Raw genomic sequence first — 20,590 nt, 5'->3', positions numbered from 1 at the left:
GGTCTGAAAGGCCTGTTTCCATGTTGTATGACTCTATATCATGGAGATGTTTTCACTGGGAGATGTAGTTACAAATTTAGGGCAAGTCATTTAGAGCTATGATGCAGAGAAATTTCTTCCCTCATAGGTTAGTGAAGCTGGAATTTTTTGCCTCTTCGGGTGGTGGAGCTAAATCATTAGATATATTTGAGGAAGGGAGGGAAATGTATTGAAGTTTTGAGGAATTGAGGATTTTGGGGATAGGAAGTGAGACTAGGATAGATCAGCCGTTATCTTATTGATTGGCAAGCAAGGCTTGACGGGCTTGGTGGCCAACCGCTGCTCGCATTTTCCTATGTTCTTGTGCATTGAATGCATTTCTTATCAAATATTCTCTCATCTTGTTTTTAGGTCCTGTGCTTAAGAAATTCAGTCCTGTTAAAACAAGCTGCTGCTACAGTTGTCAGGTAGGGCAGTTTACATTGCGTGGCGAACACATCTCATATTGTGTGTCAAGTGCAGGAAATTGGGATTAGCTGGGTGGGCATCATGGGTAATATTGACTCAAACACGAGGAAATCTGCAGATGCTGGAATTTCAAGCAACACACATAAAAGTTGCTGGTGAACGCAGCAGGCCAGGCAGCATCTCTGGTAAGAGGCACAGTCGACATTTCGGGCTGAGACCATTCGTCAGGACCCTTCCTGACAAAGGGTCTCGGCCCGAAACGTCGACTGTACCTCTTCCTAGAGATGCTGCCTGGTCTGCTGCGTTCACCAGCAACTTTTGTGTGTGTTGGTTAATATTGACTCATTGGGTCAGGGCTTGTATCCATGTTGTTTAGCTCTATGACTCCACGACGCATGTAGTGAAAGTACTGTTTATTAACTTGTTCTAAAATTGTGCCATGATAATGCTTCAAGCAAACTTTATTAAAAAAAACTTGTGTGCTCTGTGAGGCAAATATATTGAAATGTGGATAAGTGGTCTTTTAAGCTCCTTAAACACCATTCAGAAAAATCATGGTTCATCTATTGTAATCTTACTCTCTTACCATATCCCTCAATTCCTTGAATGTCATAAAATTTATCCAGGGTCTTTTTTGAAATATTAAACAACTGAGTATACACAGTCTTCTGGGCTAGGAAACTCTAAAGTTTCACAACTCTAAATAACTCCTTATCTCTGGCGTAAATTCTCAATTTTGGGATAAGGGTGTCTGACTTGAGCATTCCCCAATACAAAATTGAAAGGATAATGTAAATAAGGTCCATCCTATATGCATTTCACTTAAAACTGCAAAGAAACAGTAAGATCTAATTAGCATCGTACCTAGTTCTTTGTCAGCTAAGTTGTGCAAAAGCTGAATGCAATCGTTGTTTGACTGATGTTAGAGCTGGGTACATTTAGCAGGTCAGGCAGCATCTGTGGAAATGGGAATAGATTTAATGTTTGTGGTTGAAGACCCTTCATCACTCCTATCAGATTTCTAGTATCTGTAGTATTTTTTTTAATCTAATCCAAGATTTGTGAGAACAAGTGGGCATAAGGACATGAGAATGTAGAGCACAAGTTATAACTGATGAAAGGAACAATTAGGCCAGATAATAGGAGGAATAGCAAGCAATAAATCTTCTTTAGGATGGAATAGCTTTTGATAGTTGGTTGAATAATTGTAATTTACTCTTTATTCTAAATAGAGAGGCTAATGTGCATAACTTCTGATGATATGTAGTGCATTCTATCATTACTGAATGCCCTGGCACCTACTGTTGATGTATGCTTATGATACCAGCTGCTGTAGTTTTGGAACCATTAAAGCCTTCCTTTTATAGTTCCTAAATAAAAGCAGAAAATGCTTGAAATACTTAGCAGGTAAGACAGCATCGGAGAAGAGAAAAATGATGAAAGGTCACCAAGCTGAAGCATTAGATCTGTTCCTCCTGATAAACCCATTAAATATTTTTGGTATTTATTTCAGTTTTTTTTACTATCCAATGGCTTTTTAGCTTGTAACCATATTTTTATATTTGAAAAGCAAAAAGAAAAACAGCTGACCCTGGAAATCTGAAATTTAGAGAATTATGATATTTTGGACAGTTCTGATACATTCTATAAAGGCTGATTATCTGAAACTTTTGTCAGTGTGAAGTCCTGTGGGCTGTATGTACCTGGTCAGAGTTCTTTGATCTCATGTTAGGTTTGGATGGAAGTGTGTAAGAGGCAAAAAGGAAAAAAGAGCAAAATGAGAGGGAACTGGAGAATTTGGGGATCACTCGTGCAAAGTGAAGGGATATATTCTGCAAAGGTTAGTCAATACGTGCTTGCTTTCCTCAATGTAAGGGGAATGTACTCAGCTGTGTTCACTGGAGATAGGAAGAATGAGGTGGGGATCTCATTGAAACTTACTGAATATTGAAAGGCCTAGATAGAGTGGGTGTGGAGAGGATGTTTGTAATAGTCGATGAATCTAGTACGAGAGGGCACAACCTTAAATTACAAAGACATCCCTTTAGAAAACAGACGTGGAAGAATTTATTTAGTCAGAGGGTGGTCAATCTGTGGAATTCATTGCTACAGAGGGCTGTGGAAACCAAGTCATTGGGTATATTTAAAGTGGAGGTTGATAGGTTCATGGTTAGTAAGGACATCAAAGGTTATGGGGTAAAGGCAGGAGAATGAGGTTGAGAAGGATAATAAGTCAGCCATGGTGAAATAATGGAGAAGGCTTAATGGGCCTAATGACCTAATTTTTGTCTTATGGTAAAGGAGATGCACTGTGAGCAATACAATACACTAAATTTGAGAAAAATAGTCATGAATCATTAGTCTGCTTCTTGTTTTTCTGGATTGTAGGAAGGGAAGAGCAGGTATTGCAACAAGAAAGAAGGAGCGGAGTCATTATTCAAGGTTAAGGTTAACCAAAGATGGTGTCAAACTTCAGGAAAAAAATACACAATTGTATGAAAGATAGATGACAGAGATTGGACAATGTATTGAAAACAGGAATTATTATAAGATGAATAAGAAGGGAAATATATTAGTATAAAAAACAAAATTAGCCAGGAATATAAGTGACAGATGTACTTTCTATATTTAATAAAATTATCGATACTGAGTCTAAGGAATTAATACTGGAAAATGAGATGGCCGATGTACTTGGAGGTATTTTGCATCAGTGTTCCGTGTAGATGGAATATGCAGCATTTTATGCATTTTTAATCTTTCTGGGTTCAATCCTGACCTTTGATGCTATGTGAAATTAGCATGTTCTTTCTTTGATATTGTGGGTACCTGTCTGTTCCAGTTTCCTCCTATATCCCAAAGACGAGATGGTAAATTAATTGGCTACTGTAGATGACTCCTAGTATAGGTAAGTGGCAAAATAATTAAGGTTCAGTGATGGACATGTGAAAGATGATAAATTCTAGGGCTTTGTGGAAACAAGGAAATTTGGACTGAACCTTATCAGTGGTTGCTTTGATGGTAGCTGGAATAGATCTAGTGGGTCAAATGCCTCTTGTGTTGTAATAAGTAAGCATTGGATCTTCTGGCGGAGAGTGTTGTAATCTTAATGCATTTGATATTTTCAAATAATCAGCCTTTCTAAATTGAATTAGTACTGACCAATTCAGATGAAAGCTCATCAATTTGTAATGTTAACTTTGTTTCCTGTCTCTCTGTGGATGCTGCTTAACTTTCTGCGTGTTACCAGCATTCTGTTTCATTTCAGATCTCTTGTAACTGAAGAATTTTATATTTCATAGTTCATTTCTCATTACCTCCTAAAATTATCTTATTTCCAACAGATCAACATCAGTGAACAAGGCTTCAACATCCTCTCCGAGACAGCGCCAACACAATTTCCCATGTTCTTTCCACCAAGCTCCTTCACTGAAGCTTGAAATATGTTTAGTGCTAAATTCTAGTTCAGATGAATGACCATCAACCTAGAGAATTTAATTCTTTCTCTCGCCACAGATCTCCATTTCCAGCACTTTCTGTGTTTATTTATAATTTCAAATTACTTGCGTCTCTTGGAGATTTGAACCTCACAAGATAATTTGTTAAATGAAAGTACTGTGATTTTCAAATTACAAATTAACTGCATCTTTGCAGGATAAATCGAATTTTCAATTTTCTTCTTTTCTTTTTCAGGTTAACATCTTTACAGATTCCCTTGTCATTAACAGGTTAGAGAGATTTTACTTCAGTTATAAAAAATATTATCTTGCTGAAAGAATTTGAGAAATAGTTCAAGCCATATGGCCTCAGGGCAAATTCTGCCAGTTAATGCTTTATCCCATATCTTGTTTTCACATTCCTCCTTGATTTTCAGATAATGACCCTTAAGATTTTTAAATTTTCCATGTGTAGTTGTCAGTGGTCATTCGTAATTACCCTTGAGAGGTTGCTAGTGGACCAACCTTTTGACCTGCTGCAGTCATTCAGCTGAGCAGACTCCCACAATGTTAAAAAGCTGGCTCCTGTAGGATGAGACTTAGTGATATTAGAGATACGGCCATATATTTCCAAGTCAGGGTGGTGTTACGTACGGACGGGAATATGGCTGTGTTCCCATGTGTCATCTGCCCTTTTCTTTATTGGTGGTAATGGTTGTAGATCTTGGAGGTCCTGTTGCAGTAACTTAACTGAGTAATTGTATCTTGTAAATGTTACGTATCGTAGCCCAAGAGTAGAGAAAGGAGCGTATATTTACCCTGGAGAATGGAATCTAAGCAGTCACGCTTCATCTTGGATGCTTGTTGGATGTGTACTCACCCAAATATAAGGAACATGCATGAAGAGGATGAAAATGGATTAACCAGTGACACTTTGAAGGCAATGCAATAAGGAGTTCAGAGGCCTTATGGCCTGAGGAAAGAAACTGTTTCCTATCCTGACCATTCCATGTTTTAAGCATTGGAGTCTCCTGCTTCATGGTAGAAAGTCAAAGAGGATGCTGGATGGATGGGTGGGAACCTTAATAATACTAAGGGCCCTGTGCACACTGTGCTGCTGATAAATGTCCCTGATAGATGGTAGGGAGACCCCTATGATCCTCTCAGCTGTTCTCACAGTCCTTTGTAGGGACTTCCAGTCCGAGCATCAGAGTGTCTTCTCTTTAAATTTTTCCGGGTCCTTAAAATCACATTTAATCAAATGCTGCCTTGATATCCACATCAGTCAATCTCGCCCCTCCTGGAATGGAACTCTTTTGTCTGCATTTAAGAATAGAGTGTAAGAGTAGATTGATAAGGTGGTCATTAGCCTGCCTCGTGTGAATAGAACATAGCTATTTTACCACTCTAGTCTGTAACGATTGTATAATCCTTTACAAATCTGCATAGAGTTGTAATCTCAGCCAGCTCCATCATGGGCAAAAACCTATGCATTGAAGAAATCTTTGAAAGGTAAAGTCTCAAGAAAAGTAGCATCCATCATTATGGACCTCAACACCCAGGACGTGCCACCTTCTCATTGCTACCATCAGGAAGGAACTACAGGAGCTTGAAGATGCACAATCAAAATTTTAGGAACAGCTTCTTCCCCTCCGCCATCAGATTTCTCAATGGTCCATGAAGACTCACTAATTTGCTCTTTTGATGCACTATTTATTTATTTTTTATATATTTCTTATTGTAACATACTATTTTTAAAATATATTTTATGATATAGGTCAGTGATAATAAACCTAATTCTGATTCTGTAGATGTCAGTGTTGTAAATGTACGGGAATAGCTTGGCTAGAGTCATGAGTGGTTCTGGAAAACAAGACTTCAGTGCTATAGCCTAGAAGTTGTCCAAATCCAAATCCTCTGTTGTATCCATTCATTTTAGCCATTTTTTGTTACTGCCTGGAATGGAGTTGGCTGGAGATTTTGGTTTGGGTTTCGATGACAAGCCAAAATAGACCATCCACTCAGCACCTCTAGTTGTATTTGTGTGCAAGTACTTCATTGTGAGCCCCACCATCTTGTTCTTGGAGCCTTTTCTTCACTTTGACTCTTTAATTGTCCCACCACCATTCACAATTGGATGCAACAGGACCACAGAGCTTTAGATGATTGTCTGGTTGTGTGCATTCAATTGCATTGTATATCTGTGGTCCAGGGTTGCAACTTCATCAGGCTGGTATCTCAGTTATTAGATATATACCTGCTGCTGCTGCTCCTGACATGTCCTCCTGTATTGTTTATTGAACCAGTGTTGATCTCTTGATTTAAATATTGCAATGAAATCAGGCCATGAGAATACAGGTCACAGTAGTGCACATTTCTACTGCAGTTGTTGATGGCAAGGCCTAGACAGGGTAGATGTGGTAAGGATGTTTCCCATGGGCGAAGAAGGCTGGGAACTGGGGTTGAAGAGGACATAGAAAAAAAGATCAGCCATGATTGAATGGTGGAGCAGACTCGGTGGGCCAGATGGCCTAATTCTGCTCCAATGCCTTATACCTCCTAGATGCCCAATTTTGAGTTGCCAAATCTGTTCTGTGTCTATCCCTTTCACACTGTTTATGGTACCACACAGCACAATGGAGAGGATCATTGTATGAAGGTGGATAGTTCTGAGAAAAGGTCATCATGTAAAGAAATTTTCTTCTCATGCCATTTCAGTGTGGCTGATCCCATAGACTGACCCATGGTTTCGAATATATTAGGCAAAAGAAAAAGGCTCTTAATATCCAATCTCCCAGTCTACTCAGAATTCTTTCAACTTCAATGGAATAATTTCTCATTCTTTTAAATTCAGGTGAATATCAATCCATTTCAACTCAGTCCATCTTCATAGATTTTGTTGTTGCATGAATGAAATCACCAGAGAAAATTACTGGTAGATACAAAGCAGCTTCTTTATTCAGCAAAGCAAGGTACAGCAGGCATCATATGGAGATGCTTTCGGTGGAAAGCTCTTCACTGGCCCAACATGGGGCTCAATATTTTATGTGCCAAACATCAATGGACAATTCCATACTTAGAATATTTGTGACGATATCCTGAATTATCCCTTATGGATTGTGCTTTTAAAAAGAGAGAGAGAGAGCATGCAGCTGTACAGCACAAACAACTTGTTATTGAGAGAGAGAGAGAGAGAGGGGCGAAGACTGCTCACAGTTTGTTTGGAATTTCTGCAAGGACACTGCCAGCTTCTGAGTTCCTACAGAGAGAGAAGGGAGGAGCTACTTGATGGACAGCTGGTGTTCAGCACAACAGTATTTAAACCAGCATAATTGCTTGTTTCATGGGACACGCAGATGCACTGAGGTGTGGTGAAGTTACCATATTCTGTTCAGGTGCCCACGAGTGTGGGACTGAGGATCGATTGAGAGGAATCGATCTGTGATTATTAGTGTGTGAAAGAGTGACCCTGTGGAGTCTACCTGTGTGTCTAACCTTTGCTTGGGTTGGTAGACGGTGCTCTTAAGTTGGTCAAGTTTGGCTAGCTTGGAAGTTTCAGAGGACAATGGGAAGAATTGACGGCATCAGCTTACTCGGACAACCACAACACCCCTCTCTCTCCATCACTACTCAACTCAATACCACGAACTGAACTGAACTTTACCCATCATCGTAAGACTGTATCCATTTACCTCCTAGGCTTGAAGAAGCTTGGTTTTTTATATTCTTTGCTAACCTGTTTGATATATCTAAATTTATATTACTGTATTGCGTAGTTACTAATAAATAGCATTAGTTAACAGCAATACCAGACTCCAAGGTGTCTTCCATTTCTGCTGGTTCTTTAACCCGTCATGGGGTACGTGACAGTATGGACAATGCTTTCTTTGAAACCACACACAACCTTCACACCTCCTGATTCACATCCACACCACAGACATCCAAATGAGTGTTAATCAGCATTGTCTCGACTGGGATTCATAGCTTTTAGGAATTCAGAGCTGCACTCTGAATGCACATTGCCTATTCAGAAGTGAAGACTGGTAGCCCAAGTCAATTGTTAAATGTATATGTCCTAAACCCCAAAATCACTCTAACAAGATTAACACTGCTGTTGATCCCCAATCCTCATTAAATATATATTCTGTAAGACATAGGACCAAAATTAGGCCACTCTATCTCCATGTCCACTCTATTTGGGCCTATTCCTCCTCCACCAAGGCAGGTGTATATTTACTTAGGAGAAGTGAGTAAAACTGCATGCGTGGTTTCACTAATGTCCTGTAAAGCTTCAGCAACACTTCCTTTTTGTAATATTTCTTAATTTCATAATTCACAGTGTATGTATTTTTAGTATCCATAATCATTCTTAAACATTTCTCCATGTTAGGCGGTCTTTGAACAAAGGGGAGGCAGTGGATGTCATTTACTTGGGATTTTCAGAAGGCATTTGATAAGATGCCACACATGAGGCTGATTAACAAGATAAAATCCTGTGGCATTACGGAAAGATACTGGCATAGATAGAGGAAAGGCTGACAGGCAAGAGGCAGTGAGTGCAGATAAAGGGGGTCTTTTCTGGTTGGTTGCCAGTGACTAGTGGTGTTCCTCAGTGGTCAGTATTGTGACCACTGCTTTTCACATTGTTTGTCAATGACTTGAATAATGGAATTGATGATTTTGTGGCAAAGTTTGCGAATGATATGAAGATAGGTGGAGGGGTAGGTAGTGCTGACGAAGCAATGCGATTGCAGCAGGACTTAGACAAATTGGAATAGTGGGCAAAAAAGTGGCAAATGGAATACAGTGTTGGGAAATGTACGATAATGCATTTTGGTAAAAGGAACAATGGAGCGGACTATTATCTAAATGGGGAGAAGGTTCAAACATTAGAGGTGCAGGGGGTCTGGGGAGTCCTCATGCAAGACTCCTGGAAGGTTAATTTACAGATTGAATCTGCAGTGAAGTAGACAAATGCAATGTTGGCATTTATTTCAAGGGGAATAGAATATAAAAGCAAGGAGGTAATGCTGAGGCTGTATAAGACACGAGTCAGGCTGCACTTGGAATATTGACAACAGTTTTGGGCCCCATATCTCAGAAAGGATGTGTTGTCATTGGAGAGGGTCCAGAGGAGGTTCACGAGGAATGAAGGGGCTAACATACGAGGAGTGGAATGAAGGGGTTAATGTACGAGGAGTGTTTGGCAGCTTTGGGCCTGTACTCACTGGAATTTGGAAGAATGCGGGAGGATCTCATTGAAACCGACTGAATGTTGAAAAGACTAGATAAGGTGGATGTGGAGAGGATGTCTTCTATGGTGAAGGTGTCCAGAACTAGAGGGCACAACCTCAAAACTGAGGTGTGACCCTTTATAACAGAGGGAGGGAGGAACTTTTTTAGCCAGAGAGTGATGAATCTGTGGAATGCTCTGCCACAGACTGTGCTGGAGACAAAGTCCGTTGGATATATTTAAGGCAGAAATTGATCGTTTCCCAGTCAGTCAGGGCATCAAAGGATATGGTGAGAAGGCAGGTGTATGGAGTTGAGTGGGATCTGGGATGGAATGGCGGAGTAGACTCGATTGGTTGAATGGCCTAGTACGCTCTTATGTCTTATGGTCTGTGCAATTCTGTCCATAATCCATTGTGCTGGTTTGGGGGAGCACTCTCACTCTTCCTCCATTTACTTCTTGGATTAGGCATTATTCCTTTACTTGATGTTATGGCATTTGTTTTCTCTTAATTTGTTCATCAAAAATATCCTAAGGTTCTTTCATTTCAGCCTTATTCAGCATAGCAAGTATTTTCCACAAGTTCAGAGAGTTTCATCTTCACTACTACCTGGGAGATTTATTGAGTCCTTTTATTAAAATGGGATTTCTTTATGTTATTCCTAAATCTAGAGTTTGTTTTGCTCATAAATAATGTACTATTAAAGAAATGTTGTCAAATTGTAATCATCACTCAAATATGTTCAAAATAACTACCTTGCATTCCAGCGTGTCTTGGTCCCAGTATCTTTTGGGGCAGGATGTGAAATGGAAGGAAATCTGAGTTTTCTCAGTTGTGGGCATTTCTTTGAACATAATCCCGACATCTTTAAATAGTAAATTAAAATCAAAAATTGCATTTACTGAATGTCTGAAATAAAAATGGAAGACGCTGAAAGCATTCAGAACCTTCTCTTCAACCTGAAATATAACTCAGTTTATCTTTCCAGTTGCTGCCTGACCTGCTGAGTGTTTCCAACACCTCCTGTTTTTACTTATTTATAAAGTTCTAGAAAAGGAAGTCATATCCCACTGGTTGTCTGACTTTATTTGGAAAGAGAACTAGATAATAAGAACAGGACAGGTGAGAATACTTAAAAAGGCAGTAAACGTGATGTTAAGGGAGACAGCTGATGTTTTAGGTTAATGGCTCTCATTAGAAAGGGAAAATTATGATAATGAGTACTACACAACTGGGGTAATTGTTTGTGAATATGAGATTCTCATCAGTTCAAATGCTTTTCCTTGATTCATACAAAAAGACTGTAGTTAGTGCTTTATACAAAGCAGAATTGAGTTAGTCAGCATCTTTGAGGTTTTTCTGTTAAAGTATGGGTGTGCAGAAGAGTAGAAGTTTTGTAGTTTCCCTGAGGAATGACAGAATGCCATTACAGTTTTACCATCATTACTCTAGCAAAATCTGAGCCAAACGTTCACCTGATCTCTGGGAAAGCTCCAGGTGAGCTTTTCTACACAATAAAATCTGGTGGATTATTGGTAACCTGCTATATGTATGATTTTATATATATATATATCATATATGCTCTGATGCACTGTGGATTTTCAATGAATTTGGATTTGCTTTGCGACTGGTCCTGCATTGATTAGTGTTAGCATCTTTATCTTTTGTATCGACTGAGGTTTCATGTGAAGCAGCATTAAGTCTCCTTGAGGTTTCTCTGTTAAAATACAGATGTGCAGAATTCTTGAAGTCGTTGGTTTCTATGAGGAATGGCAACATTACATTTGCAAAACCTGAGCCAAACATCTGTTGTTTTGAGACTGGTCCTGCATTGTTTAGTGTTAGCATTTTTGTCTTTTGTTGTATCAACTAATGGCCTAGCCATTGGCATTGGAATAATGGTACGCAAGTTTGCAGATGAATTGGGAAATGTTTGGTTTGTAGAAGATGATTGACTAGACTATGTAGGTCTTGTTATATTTAAATGGTAGCAGTTAGTGCAATTGCTTTATAGTGCCATCTGTAAGATCAGGGATTCCTGCCACTGTCTTTAAGGAGTTTGTACTTTCTCCCCTTATGGAGAAGAGGAGTTCAGTGGGTAATAAAATGGACAAGTTCATGGCGCTAGCCAGGCATCAGAGAACATTTCGGGAGTGCATTGTTATGTGTTTCACTGGAACAGGGCTGCACGAGGACATATCCGATCAAAACTTTTCCATAGACGGCTTCCAGACCGTTCCGGTTGACCGGAAGTGCGCTGAGAGCGGTAAGCGTAAAGGAGTTGGGTGCTTACTGTTCTGGTTAACAACGGATGGTGCAATCCGGGTCATATTAGGATCAAGGAACGTGTTTGTAGATTGGATATTGAACTTTTTACTGTTGGACTTCGGCCACATTCCACTGAGATACATCACTGGGCGGCACGGGAGGTCGTTCCTGCCTGTGGCCATCGAACTTGCAGCTCCTCCCATGGAGGGTCAGACACCCTGAGCCAATAAACTGGTCCTGGACTAATTTTCCATCTGGCATAGTTTGCATTTTGTTGTTTGATTGTTTGTGGTTTTTGTATCGCTATATTTACGCTCTATTCTTGGTTGGTGCGGCTATAACAAAACCAAATTTCCCTGGGGATTAATAAAGTATATCTATCTATCTAGCTAGCTATCTATCCTTGACCTTGTGAGTTTCCTCTGGGTGCTCTGATTCTCTCCCGTATTCCAAAGATGTAGAGTTAGGATTAGTGAGTTGTGGGCATGCTATATTGGTGCCAGAAGTGTGGTGCCACTTGTAGGCTACCCAGCACAATCCTTGCTGATTTGATTTGATGCAAACAACGCACTTCATTGTATGTTTCAATGTACATATGACAAATAATATGTACATTGCAGCAGGCTGAGGGTAGCAGACACCAACAGAATCAACAAACTCATTTGTAAACAGGAATTCTGCAGATGCTGGAAATTCAAGCAACACACATCAAAGTTGCTGGTGAACGCAGCAGGCCAGGCAGCATCTGTAGGAAGAGGTGCAGTCGACGTTTCAGGCCGAGACCCTTCATCAGAAACTCATTTGTAAGGCCAGTGATGTTGTGGGGATGGAACTGGACTCTCTCACGGTGGTGTCTGAAAAGAGGATGCTGTCCAAGTTGCATGCCATCTTGGTCAATGTCTCCCATCCACTACATAATGTACTGGGATTCCTCTGAGATGCCCCACGGAGTGTCATAGGAAGTCATTCCTGCCTGTGGCCATCAAACTTTACAACTTCTCCCTTGGAGGGTCAGACACCCTGAGCCGATTGATAGGCTGGTCCTGGACTTATTTCATAATTTACTGGCATAATTTACATATTACTATTTAACTATTTATGGTTCTATCACTATTTATTATTTATGGTGCAACTGTAACGAAACCAATTTCCCCTGGGATCAATAAAGTATGACTCTGACTATAAAGCCAATCTTTTCTAAGTATATACATCATACAGGGAACTGTGGAGGAGCATCGAAGGAAATGGGGCTGTGGGTTCATACACATAATAATTCATAATGAAACTTGATTTTATCCACATGTGGCTGAGCACCAATTCCATAGTGTGTCCAGTCTTTCTCCTCTTACTTATTGGCTAGATTCCACAGAAAGTTTTTGGTGTAAGAGGTAGAAGTTCTTTATTTTCATGCCTGCTTAGGCACTAAGTTCCCAACCTTTCTGACAGCTGTTCATTGTTAATTCTACAGCTGTATTCTCACACTGGTAGAACATGAAGACACAGCAGTTCCTCAGCATCTCTCAGAGCAATTCATATAATCGACATGTGCCAGTTTGGATCTGGCAAAGAATTCCACTTGATAGCTTTCAATTTATGAACACATTTTCAGGGTTTTATTGTCAAAATGAGACTGCAGTGGTTGTGGTGGTGATGCTAATATGACCACTTGTATGTTAACTTAACCCCTGGGGAAAATGTGAATGAAAATTGTGTTACTGCAATAATGTACTTAAAATGTCATATTCGCCATGAGAATTCAGCAACTCTCTCACAGTGACAATAATTCAAATAAGTGTGAAGGGATCAATTAACAATTTGTGTACATTCTGTTGAATGTATGTTTTATCATTAACTTTGATGTTTGAATCAGAAGTATTCAGAATGGAAAACCTTTTGTGTTAAAGATGGAGATCGGAGAAGTAAGCTGATAATTTTGCTTTTAATTGACATTATATCCTCCATGAGGACCACTACTTTGTCGTTGGGTTTGGAAGCTTGAGTACCTCAATGATCCAGAGAGCTATGTTGGCTGGAGTCAGGGCTTTATGCTTTGGCTCTTGGTAGGGTCACCCATGCCAAACAGATCCAGGGGTAGAGGCCAGACAGACTAAGCGTAGTCCACGGGTCCTCCAGGTTTAGAGCAACCCTGACTGGTAAAACAGAATTGTTATGGAAACAGCAATGAAGAGTCCTGCATCTGAGTGCAATGGTATTCCTGAGTCTGCACCTGGGACTTGCATGACTGAAAACTGAGAAGATGCTAGTGACATGACAAAGGAAGCCCTGAACACCCCCAGAGATGGAGGGTCTTCATTTCTGCCCTAAACGCCAGTGGCATAACGGACAGTAAGTGACATTGTGTGGCAGAAATGATTGTGGATACTACAGAATGTACATGTTTAATTTGTTTGATATATTTCTGCTTTACATCTACTGCATTCCTATCAATGATCCAGTAGCAACTGTATTGAATGAAGGTCTTTGTCATGGAGATCGATCAAATTAGACTGCTGATTGTAGTGACCAACTTTCCGTAAATATCGATGGAGACATTAGCGAATCTTCTACCTGAAAGGATCTTTAATGGCAGGAAATTTTAGGGAAGAGAGTAAGAACAGTTATTTTTGTTTAATTCATAAAAACCTTTATGGTTTTGGATGATTATTTGTGGGTATGCCTATTTTTTTATTTTCATCAATGCACAGAAGCAGGTGGAGGTTGTAGTTTCCAATTACAATTTCTCCTCAGAATTGCTATGCCCCACTCAGATATTGAACAGCTTCCACATTCATTCTTTCATAAAGGTTCTCTAGCTCTCTGGGAATTCAGTACCTGACTGCCAGCTGGAGGCCAACTCAAGCCATGTGTGAAGCCGAGAAAAGGTCTGAAGCTGTGACAAAGTTTGAAGAAATTCAGCATTTTCACTGACATTTGGTAGTATCTTCCCCATAATTGTTTGATTTGGAGAAGCTGGGTCAAGATTGTTATGATCATCATTGAGAACCAGACAAGATCTGTAGACAAGCCTGGAAGCAGAGTGTATTTCAGTCCACATCTCACACGCTGTCACTGTGTAAAGGCTTCCTAGCTGTGCATTTGACTCTTCTCCCACACTGAGAACCATTGACTGACTGACTTAATTGCAAATTATTCCCAATGTTTAAATGGCCTTGCCTTTCTTCCTTTACATTAGTACCTACCTCTGATGGTTTTGTTCTATTTTGTATTTTTAATATATTTTGGCCTACTTTCCAATAGGAAACAATGGCTTACTTATGCTATTCTATCAAGTCGTACCCTTTGTATGATTCATCTGAAGAGGCTGAACTACCCTCTGATTTCCCATCTCCAAAGGACTCAAATCAAGTCAAGTTTATTTTCATTTAACTATATACATGTATATAATATATATATATATATATATATATATATATATATATATAAAACCATATAACGTATATAGAAATGGGACAACTTTTCTCTGAACCGGGGTGTAAAGCACAGTAGTACACATAACACACAATAATTTACAAAGGTAAGGGTAAAATCTACAGATGAATCACACATAAGTAACAAACTAAAGTGCATTAATGTTAAATATTGTAAGGTATGGAACAGATTAACCACTGACACTTTGAATACAATGCCGCAGGGAGTTCAGAAGCTTATTGGCCTGGGGGAAGAACTGTTTCTCATCCTCACCATTTCTGTTTTTATGCATTGCAGTCTTCTGCCTGATGGTAGATATTTAAAATGATTCATTTGTTTGCCAATAATTGTTATTGTGAGTTATTGGAAATTAATTTTAATTTGCTATCTTGTTGTTTTATTAGTGCCAGTCCTGCAAGTTCTATCTGCTGTTTATCAAGTTTAAAACTTTTTTTTAGAATCAGAATCAGGTTTACTATTACTGACATATGTTGTGAAATGTGTTGTTTTGTGATAGCAGTGCAGTACAAATCATAAGAAATTGCTATAAGTTACAAAAATAGAGCAAAGTAGTGTATATGGACCATTTAGGAATCTGATGGCAAGTATAATGTGCCTGGAATGCAATAGCACGATCACTAAATCTGATGAAAGTTCACTGACCTGAAATTTCCTATTATATTAACCCATTTTTTTCCTCTTTCAGGCATAACTGCTTAGTTGATTTGAATATTCTGTTTATAGTTTCTGTTTGGCGTTTTTCATTTTCCTTTTGTCATCTACGATCTTCCTTCATATGGTTTGTATTAAGATTTTATGTGTTTAAAAAGAAGCCACCCAAAAGAAGTAAACACCGAGTAAGGGATATTAGGTAAATAATTAAACAAGTAGATTGCAAACACAAGAAAGTCTTCTGATGCTGGAAATCCAAAGCAACACACACAAGATGCAGGAGGAACTCAACAGGTCAGTCAGCATCTATGGAAATTAATAAACTGTCAATGTTTTGGGCCGAGACCCTTCTTCAGGACTGGAAAGGAAGGGGGAAGATGCCAGTACAAAAAGGTGGGGAAGGGAAAGGAGGATGGCTAGAAAGTGATAGATGAAGCCAGTGGGTAGGAAAGATTAAAGGGCTGGAGAGGATGGAATCTGATAGAAGGGAAGAGTGGACCATAGGAGGAGGGGACCTGGGGGAGGTGAGAGGCCAGAGTGAGGAATAGACGAAGAGAAGAGGGAAAAACTTTTTTAACTGGAAGAAGACATGCCATCATGTTGGAGGCTACCCAGATGGTGCTGCTCCTACGCTCTGAGGGCAAACCTCCTCTCGGCACAAGAGGAGGCCATGGACCGATATGTCGGAACAGGAATGGGAATTAAAATGTTCGGATGGAAGTTCCACTGTTGGCAGATGGAGCGGATTACAAATAGATTGTAATCCTGTTAAGGTTTTTGTACAAAAAAAAGTTACAAATTTTCAAAGAATTGACTCAATAGCTTTCTGTCACTTTGTACTGCTACTGTATAGTCACTGCGAGATGATACATGCTTTTTGCATTCTCAGGTAATATTCTGTCCAGCAATAGACATTACAGATCAATGCCCACCCATGGGATTGGGAAGTATAAATACCTACTGCCAAAAGAAATTGTAAGTAAGATTTTTTTATATATCCAGATTAAATGTATGAAACGTATGGTTTTATTATAATTAATTGGAAAATTAACTGATTTGTTTTAAAATGGGTCATTGTTATGGTTGCTATTTATTTGTGTTCAAGTAGTGGCTACCTTACTCTCGTTCTTTAATATTTATCTCAGAATCAGGTTATTATCTCTGACATATGTCATGAAATTTGTTGTTGTGTGGCTATAGCTTATGTAGGGTTATATCTTCCTTTGCTGGAAGATAGAATTCTTCCAGGCCCATCGTCAATTCTCTAATTCTTCTTAGGTTTGCCAATTTCCTGTGTGACTTGATGTAGTGAATGCCAATTGACAATATGAATGGAATGCTTGAGATGCAGCTCTGATTGTGCTGACAGCAGTCATCTGTACTTTCTATATCATTCTGTTTACATCTGCTCTTTAGAATTTATGGGGCTTCATTTTCCACCTCAAGTTTCCATCACCTTGTGAAGTTCTTAGATGTTATCTTTCATGACTTTAAGATATCTCAAAGGTCTTTGCATTCAACTTATGAAGTGGATCTGTTGTAATATGCTACAGGCTTTTTCCACAAAAGCTCTCTCAAGAGGTACTGATAATTGTAGGAGAACAGCTGCCTCAGTTACTTGGTGCTCGGGTTACTAAACTGTTTGCAGCTATAGAAACTCCTGTAACTCCTTTACAATACCATCTTTTGGTCTGGGCTACATGCATCTTCAGCTCAAAAAAAGGCAGAGTTAGTAGATTGATCTGTAAAACTGGCTAGAACTATCCGTTTTGTTTTTTATGTGGAAGTAATGAGGTGGCAATAATTAAAAACCTGATGTTGCTGTGAAGAATTTCAGATTCAGGTTCCACTTACAGTATCATTTCTATCTCTAGACGTGGTAAAAATTTCACTAAACTATTTATGCTGCTAACAATATTACATAGGCTGACAGAGTCAAGGAAAAGATATTCAGATGCTTATTGATATAAGAATGACTTAAGTTTGTAGAATGTCTATGACAAAGCAGTATTGAAGATCTTTGTGACCTGAGTAGATTTTATTGCAGGACTCAGCAAGACGTGTCTTTCACTTCATTTGACCATATGATTCAGTAACTTCAATGACATCTATAGAATTATTTTTTCACCAAGCATCTGATGCATAGAGAGCCCTAGTTGAAGCAGTTTTATGTAGAGGGTTCAAAAAGCAATCTGCTGGAGAAACTCAGTGAGTTGGTAGGGAGGAAGATGTGAATTGTCGATATTTTGGATAGAAACCTTAATTGAGAGAGGAAAAAGTATGAAGAGGAGAAGGGAGTGAAGAGATGGGGGAAGGGGGCCAGAGATGACAGTGGACTACACTGGGGTGAATCGATGACAGGCAGGTCCAGCTAGGAAGGGGAGGGGTAGAGTTGGGGACAGCCAGGATAATGATGGATGGAGGCAGAGGGGGAACAAAAGGAGAGGCAGATGCAGCGGGTTGGAAGGAAAGGAGGGAGAAGGCAGAGGTAGCTGTTACCAGAACGATGTGCAAAAATAAAGGGCTACCAGTGCTGTAATCTTATAAGTAAAGGAGTTGATAATCAGAACCATTAAGGGAGAGGTGAATAGCAAATCGAACCAGAATCAGTTGGGGTAACTGGGGCTGGTAAGGCCTGTGGGTGAACTGTACATTTAGGAAGGCGAGGGGGCAGAGCTTACTTATTGGGGGAGGGGGTGGCTAGGTAACAGGAAAGAGGACAGGAATAGGAGGATTGTTAAAGGATTGAAAATGAGGAAAAAACCACCAGAGGAGAAGGTTACCTTAACGCAGATTGTTTGTTGCACCGGATTCCAGTAACTTCAATTTCTTGTATCTCTCTAATAAGAGGATTACAAGATGGCAGTGAACACCACCTAGGTTAATGGTTACAGCAAATGCCTTGTTAATCTTTTTGGTGTAAAGCACACATTTTATCCCCAGTTTGATCTCACTGTCAAAGTTCAGTCCCATTATGAGTGTGGGCTGAAGAACAGAACATAGAAAAACTACTGCACAGTACAGGCTCTTCAGCCCACAAAGCTGTGCCAAACATCTATTTACTTTAGAAATTACCTAGGGTTGCCCATAGCCCTCTATTTTTCTAAGCTCCATGTACCTATCCAAGAGTCTCTTAAAAGACTCTATTGTATCCACCTCCACACCACCATTGCAGGCAGCTCATTCCATGCACTCACCACTCTGCGTAGAAAAAAAACCTACCCTTGACATCTCCTCTGCACCTACTTCTAACCACCTTAAAACTGTGCCCTCTCATGTTGGTCATTTCAGCCCTGGGAAAAAGCCTCTGGCTATCCACACGATCAATGCCTCTCATCATCTTATACACCTCTATCAGGTCACCTCTCATCCTCTGTCGCTCCAAGGAGAAAAGGCCAAGTTCACTCAACCTATTCTCATAAGGCATGCTCCCCAATCCAGGCAACATCCTTGTAAATCTCCTCTGTACCCTTTCAATAGTTTCCACATCCTTCCTGTAGTGAGGTGACCAGAACTGAACACAGTACTCCAAGTGGGGTCTGACCAGGGTCCTATATAGCTGCAACATTCCCTCTCGGCTCTTGAACTCAATCCCATGGTTGCTGAAAGCCATTAGAGCATATGCCTTCTTAACCACACAGTAAACCTGTGCAGCAGCTTTGAGCATCCTATGGACTCGGACCCCAAGATCCCTCTGATCCTCCACGCTGCCAAGAGTCTTACCATTAATACTATATTCTGCCATCATATTTAACCTACCAAAATGAACCACCTCACGCTTACCTGGGTTGAGATCCATCTGCTACTTCTCAGCCCAGTTTTGCATCCTTTCAATGTCCCACTATAACCTCTGACAGCACACTATCCACGACAACCTCAAACTTTGTGTCATCAGCAAATTTACTAACCCATCTCTCCACTTCCTCATCCAGGTCATTTATAAAAATCACAAACAGAACAGATCCCTGAGGCATATCACCGGTCACCGACCTCCATGCAGAATATGACCCATCTACAACCACTCTTTGCCTTCTGTGGGCAAGCTAATTCTGGATCCACAAAGCAATGTCCCCTTGGATCCCATGCCTCCTTACTTTCTCAATAAGCCTTGCATGAGTACCTTATCAAATACCTTGCTGAAATCCATATACACTACATCTACTGCCTTACCTTCATCAATATGTTTAGTCACATCCTCAGAAAATTCAATCAAGCTCGTAAGGCATGACCTGCCTTTGACAAAGCCATGCTGACTATTCCTAATCATATTATGCCTCTCCAAATATTTATAAATCCTCCCTCTCAGTGTCTTCTCCATCAACCTACCCGTCACTGAAGTAAGACTCAGTGGGCTATCATTTCCAGGCCTATCTCTATTGCCTTTCTTGAATAAGGGAACAACATCTGCAACCCTCCAATCCTCCGGAGCCTCTCCCGTCCCCATTGATGATGCAAAGATCATTGCCAGAGGATCAGCAATCTCCTCCCTTGCCTCCCACAGTAGCCTGGGGTATATCTTGTCTGGTCCCAGTGACCTATCCAACTTGATGCTTTCCAAAAGCTCCAGCACATCCTCTTTCTTAATGTCTATGTCGTCAAGCTTTTCAGTCCACTGTAAGTCATCCCTACAATCGCCAAGATCCTTTTCTGTAGTGAATACTGAAGCAAAGTATTCATTAAATACCTCTGCTGCCTCATCCGGTTCCATAAACACTTTTCCACTGTCACACTTGATTGGTCCTATTCTCTCACGTCTTATCCTCTTGCACTTCACATACTTGTAGAATGCCTTGGGGTTTTCGTTAATTCTACTCACCAAGGCCTTCTCATGGCCCCTTCTGGCTCTCCTAATTTCATTCTTAAGCTCCTTCCTGCTAGCCTTATAATCTTCTAGATCTCTATCATTGCCTAGTTTTTTGAACCTTTCGTAAGCTTTTCTTCTGGACTAGATCTTCCTACGAGATTTGGATGTATCTTTAAATCCACATAGAGTAAATCTTGAATGTAATTCATTACAAGGACTTTCTTTGGGTTCGGTTTTAGGAACTTCACTTCCTTTTACTTCTTCTAAATTGTATAAACAAATGAATAATCCAATAGTTAAGC

At 40.0% G+C, this 20,590-nt stretch overlaps 1 protein-coding gene across 2 annotated transcripts in view; it reads left to right on the top strand.

Moving 5' to 3' along the window:
• mrpl48 (mitochondrial ribosomal protein L48) overlaps positions 1–20,590 on the top strand; it is a 54,467-nt gene that overhangs the window by 13,899 nt on the left and 19,978 nt on the right. Inside the window, exons 2-4 of one of the 2 annotated variants that reach the window (XM_072262803.1) lie at positions 391–446; positions 4,138–4,172; positions 16,374–16,459. In XM_072262803.1, coding sequence (XP_072118904.1) covers positions 391–446; positions 4,138–4,172; positions 16,374–16,459 — 177 coding nt within the window. The remainder of the gene's footprint in view (positions 1–390; positions 447–4,137; positions 4,173–16,373; positions 16,460–20,590) is intronic. The other variant, XM_072262804.1, reaches the window with a different exon arrangement.

This window comes from Mobula birostris, chromosome 7, assembly GCF_030028105.1.
Source record: "Mobula birostris isolate sMobBir1 chromosome 7, sMobBir1.hap1, whole genome shotgun sequence".
Taxonomy (NCBI): Eukaryota; Metazoa; Chordata; class Chondrichthyes; order Myliobatiformes; family Myliobatidae; genus Mobula; species Mobula birostris.
Note: the sequence above shows the minus strand (reverse complement) of the source record. Positions and strands in the feature narration are given on the sequence as shown.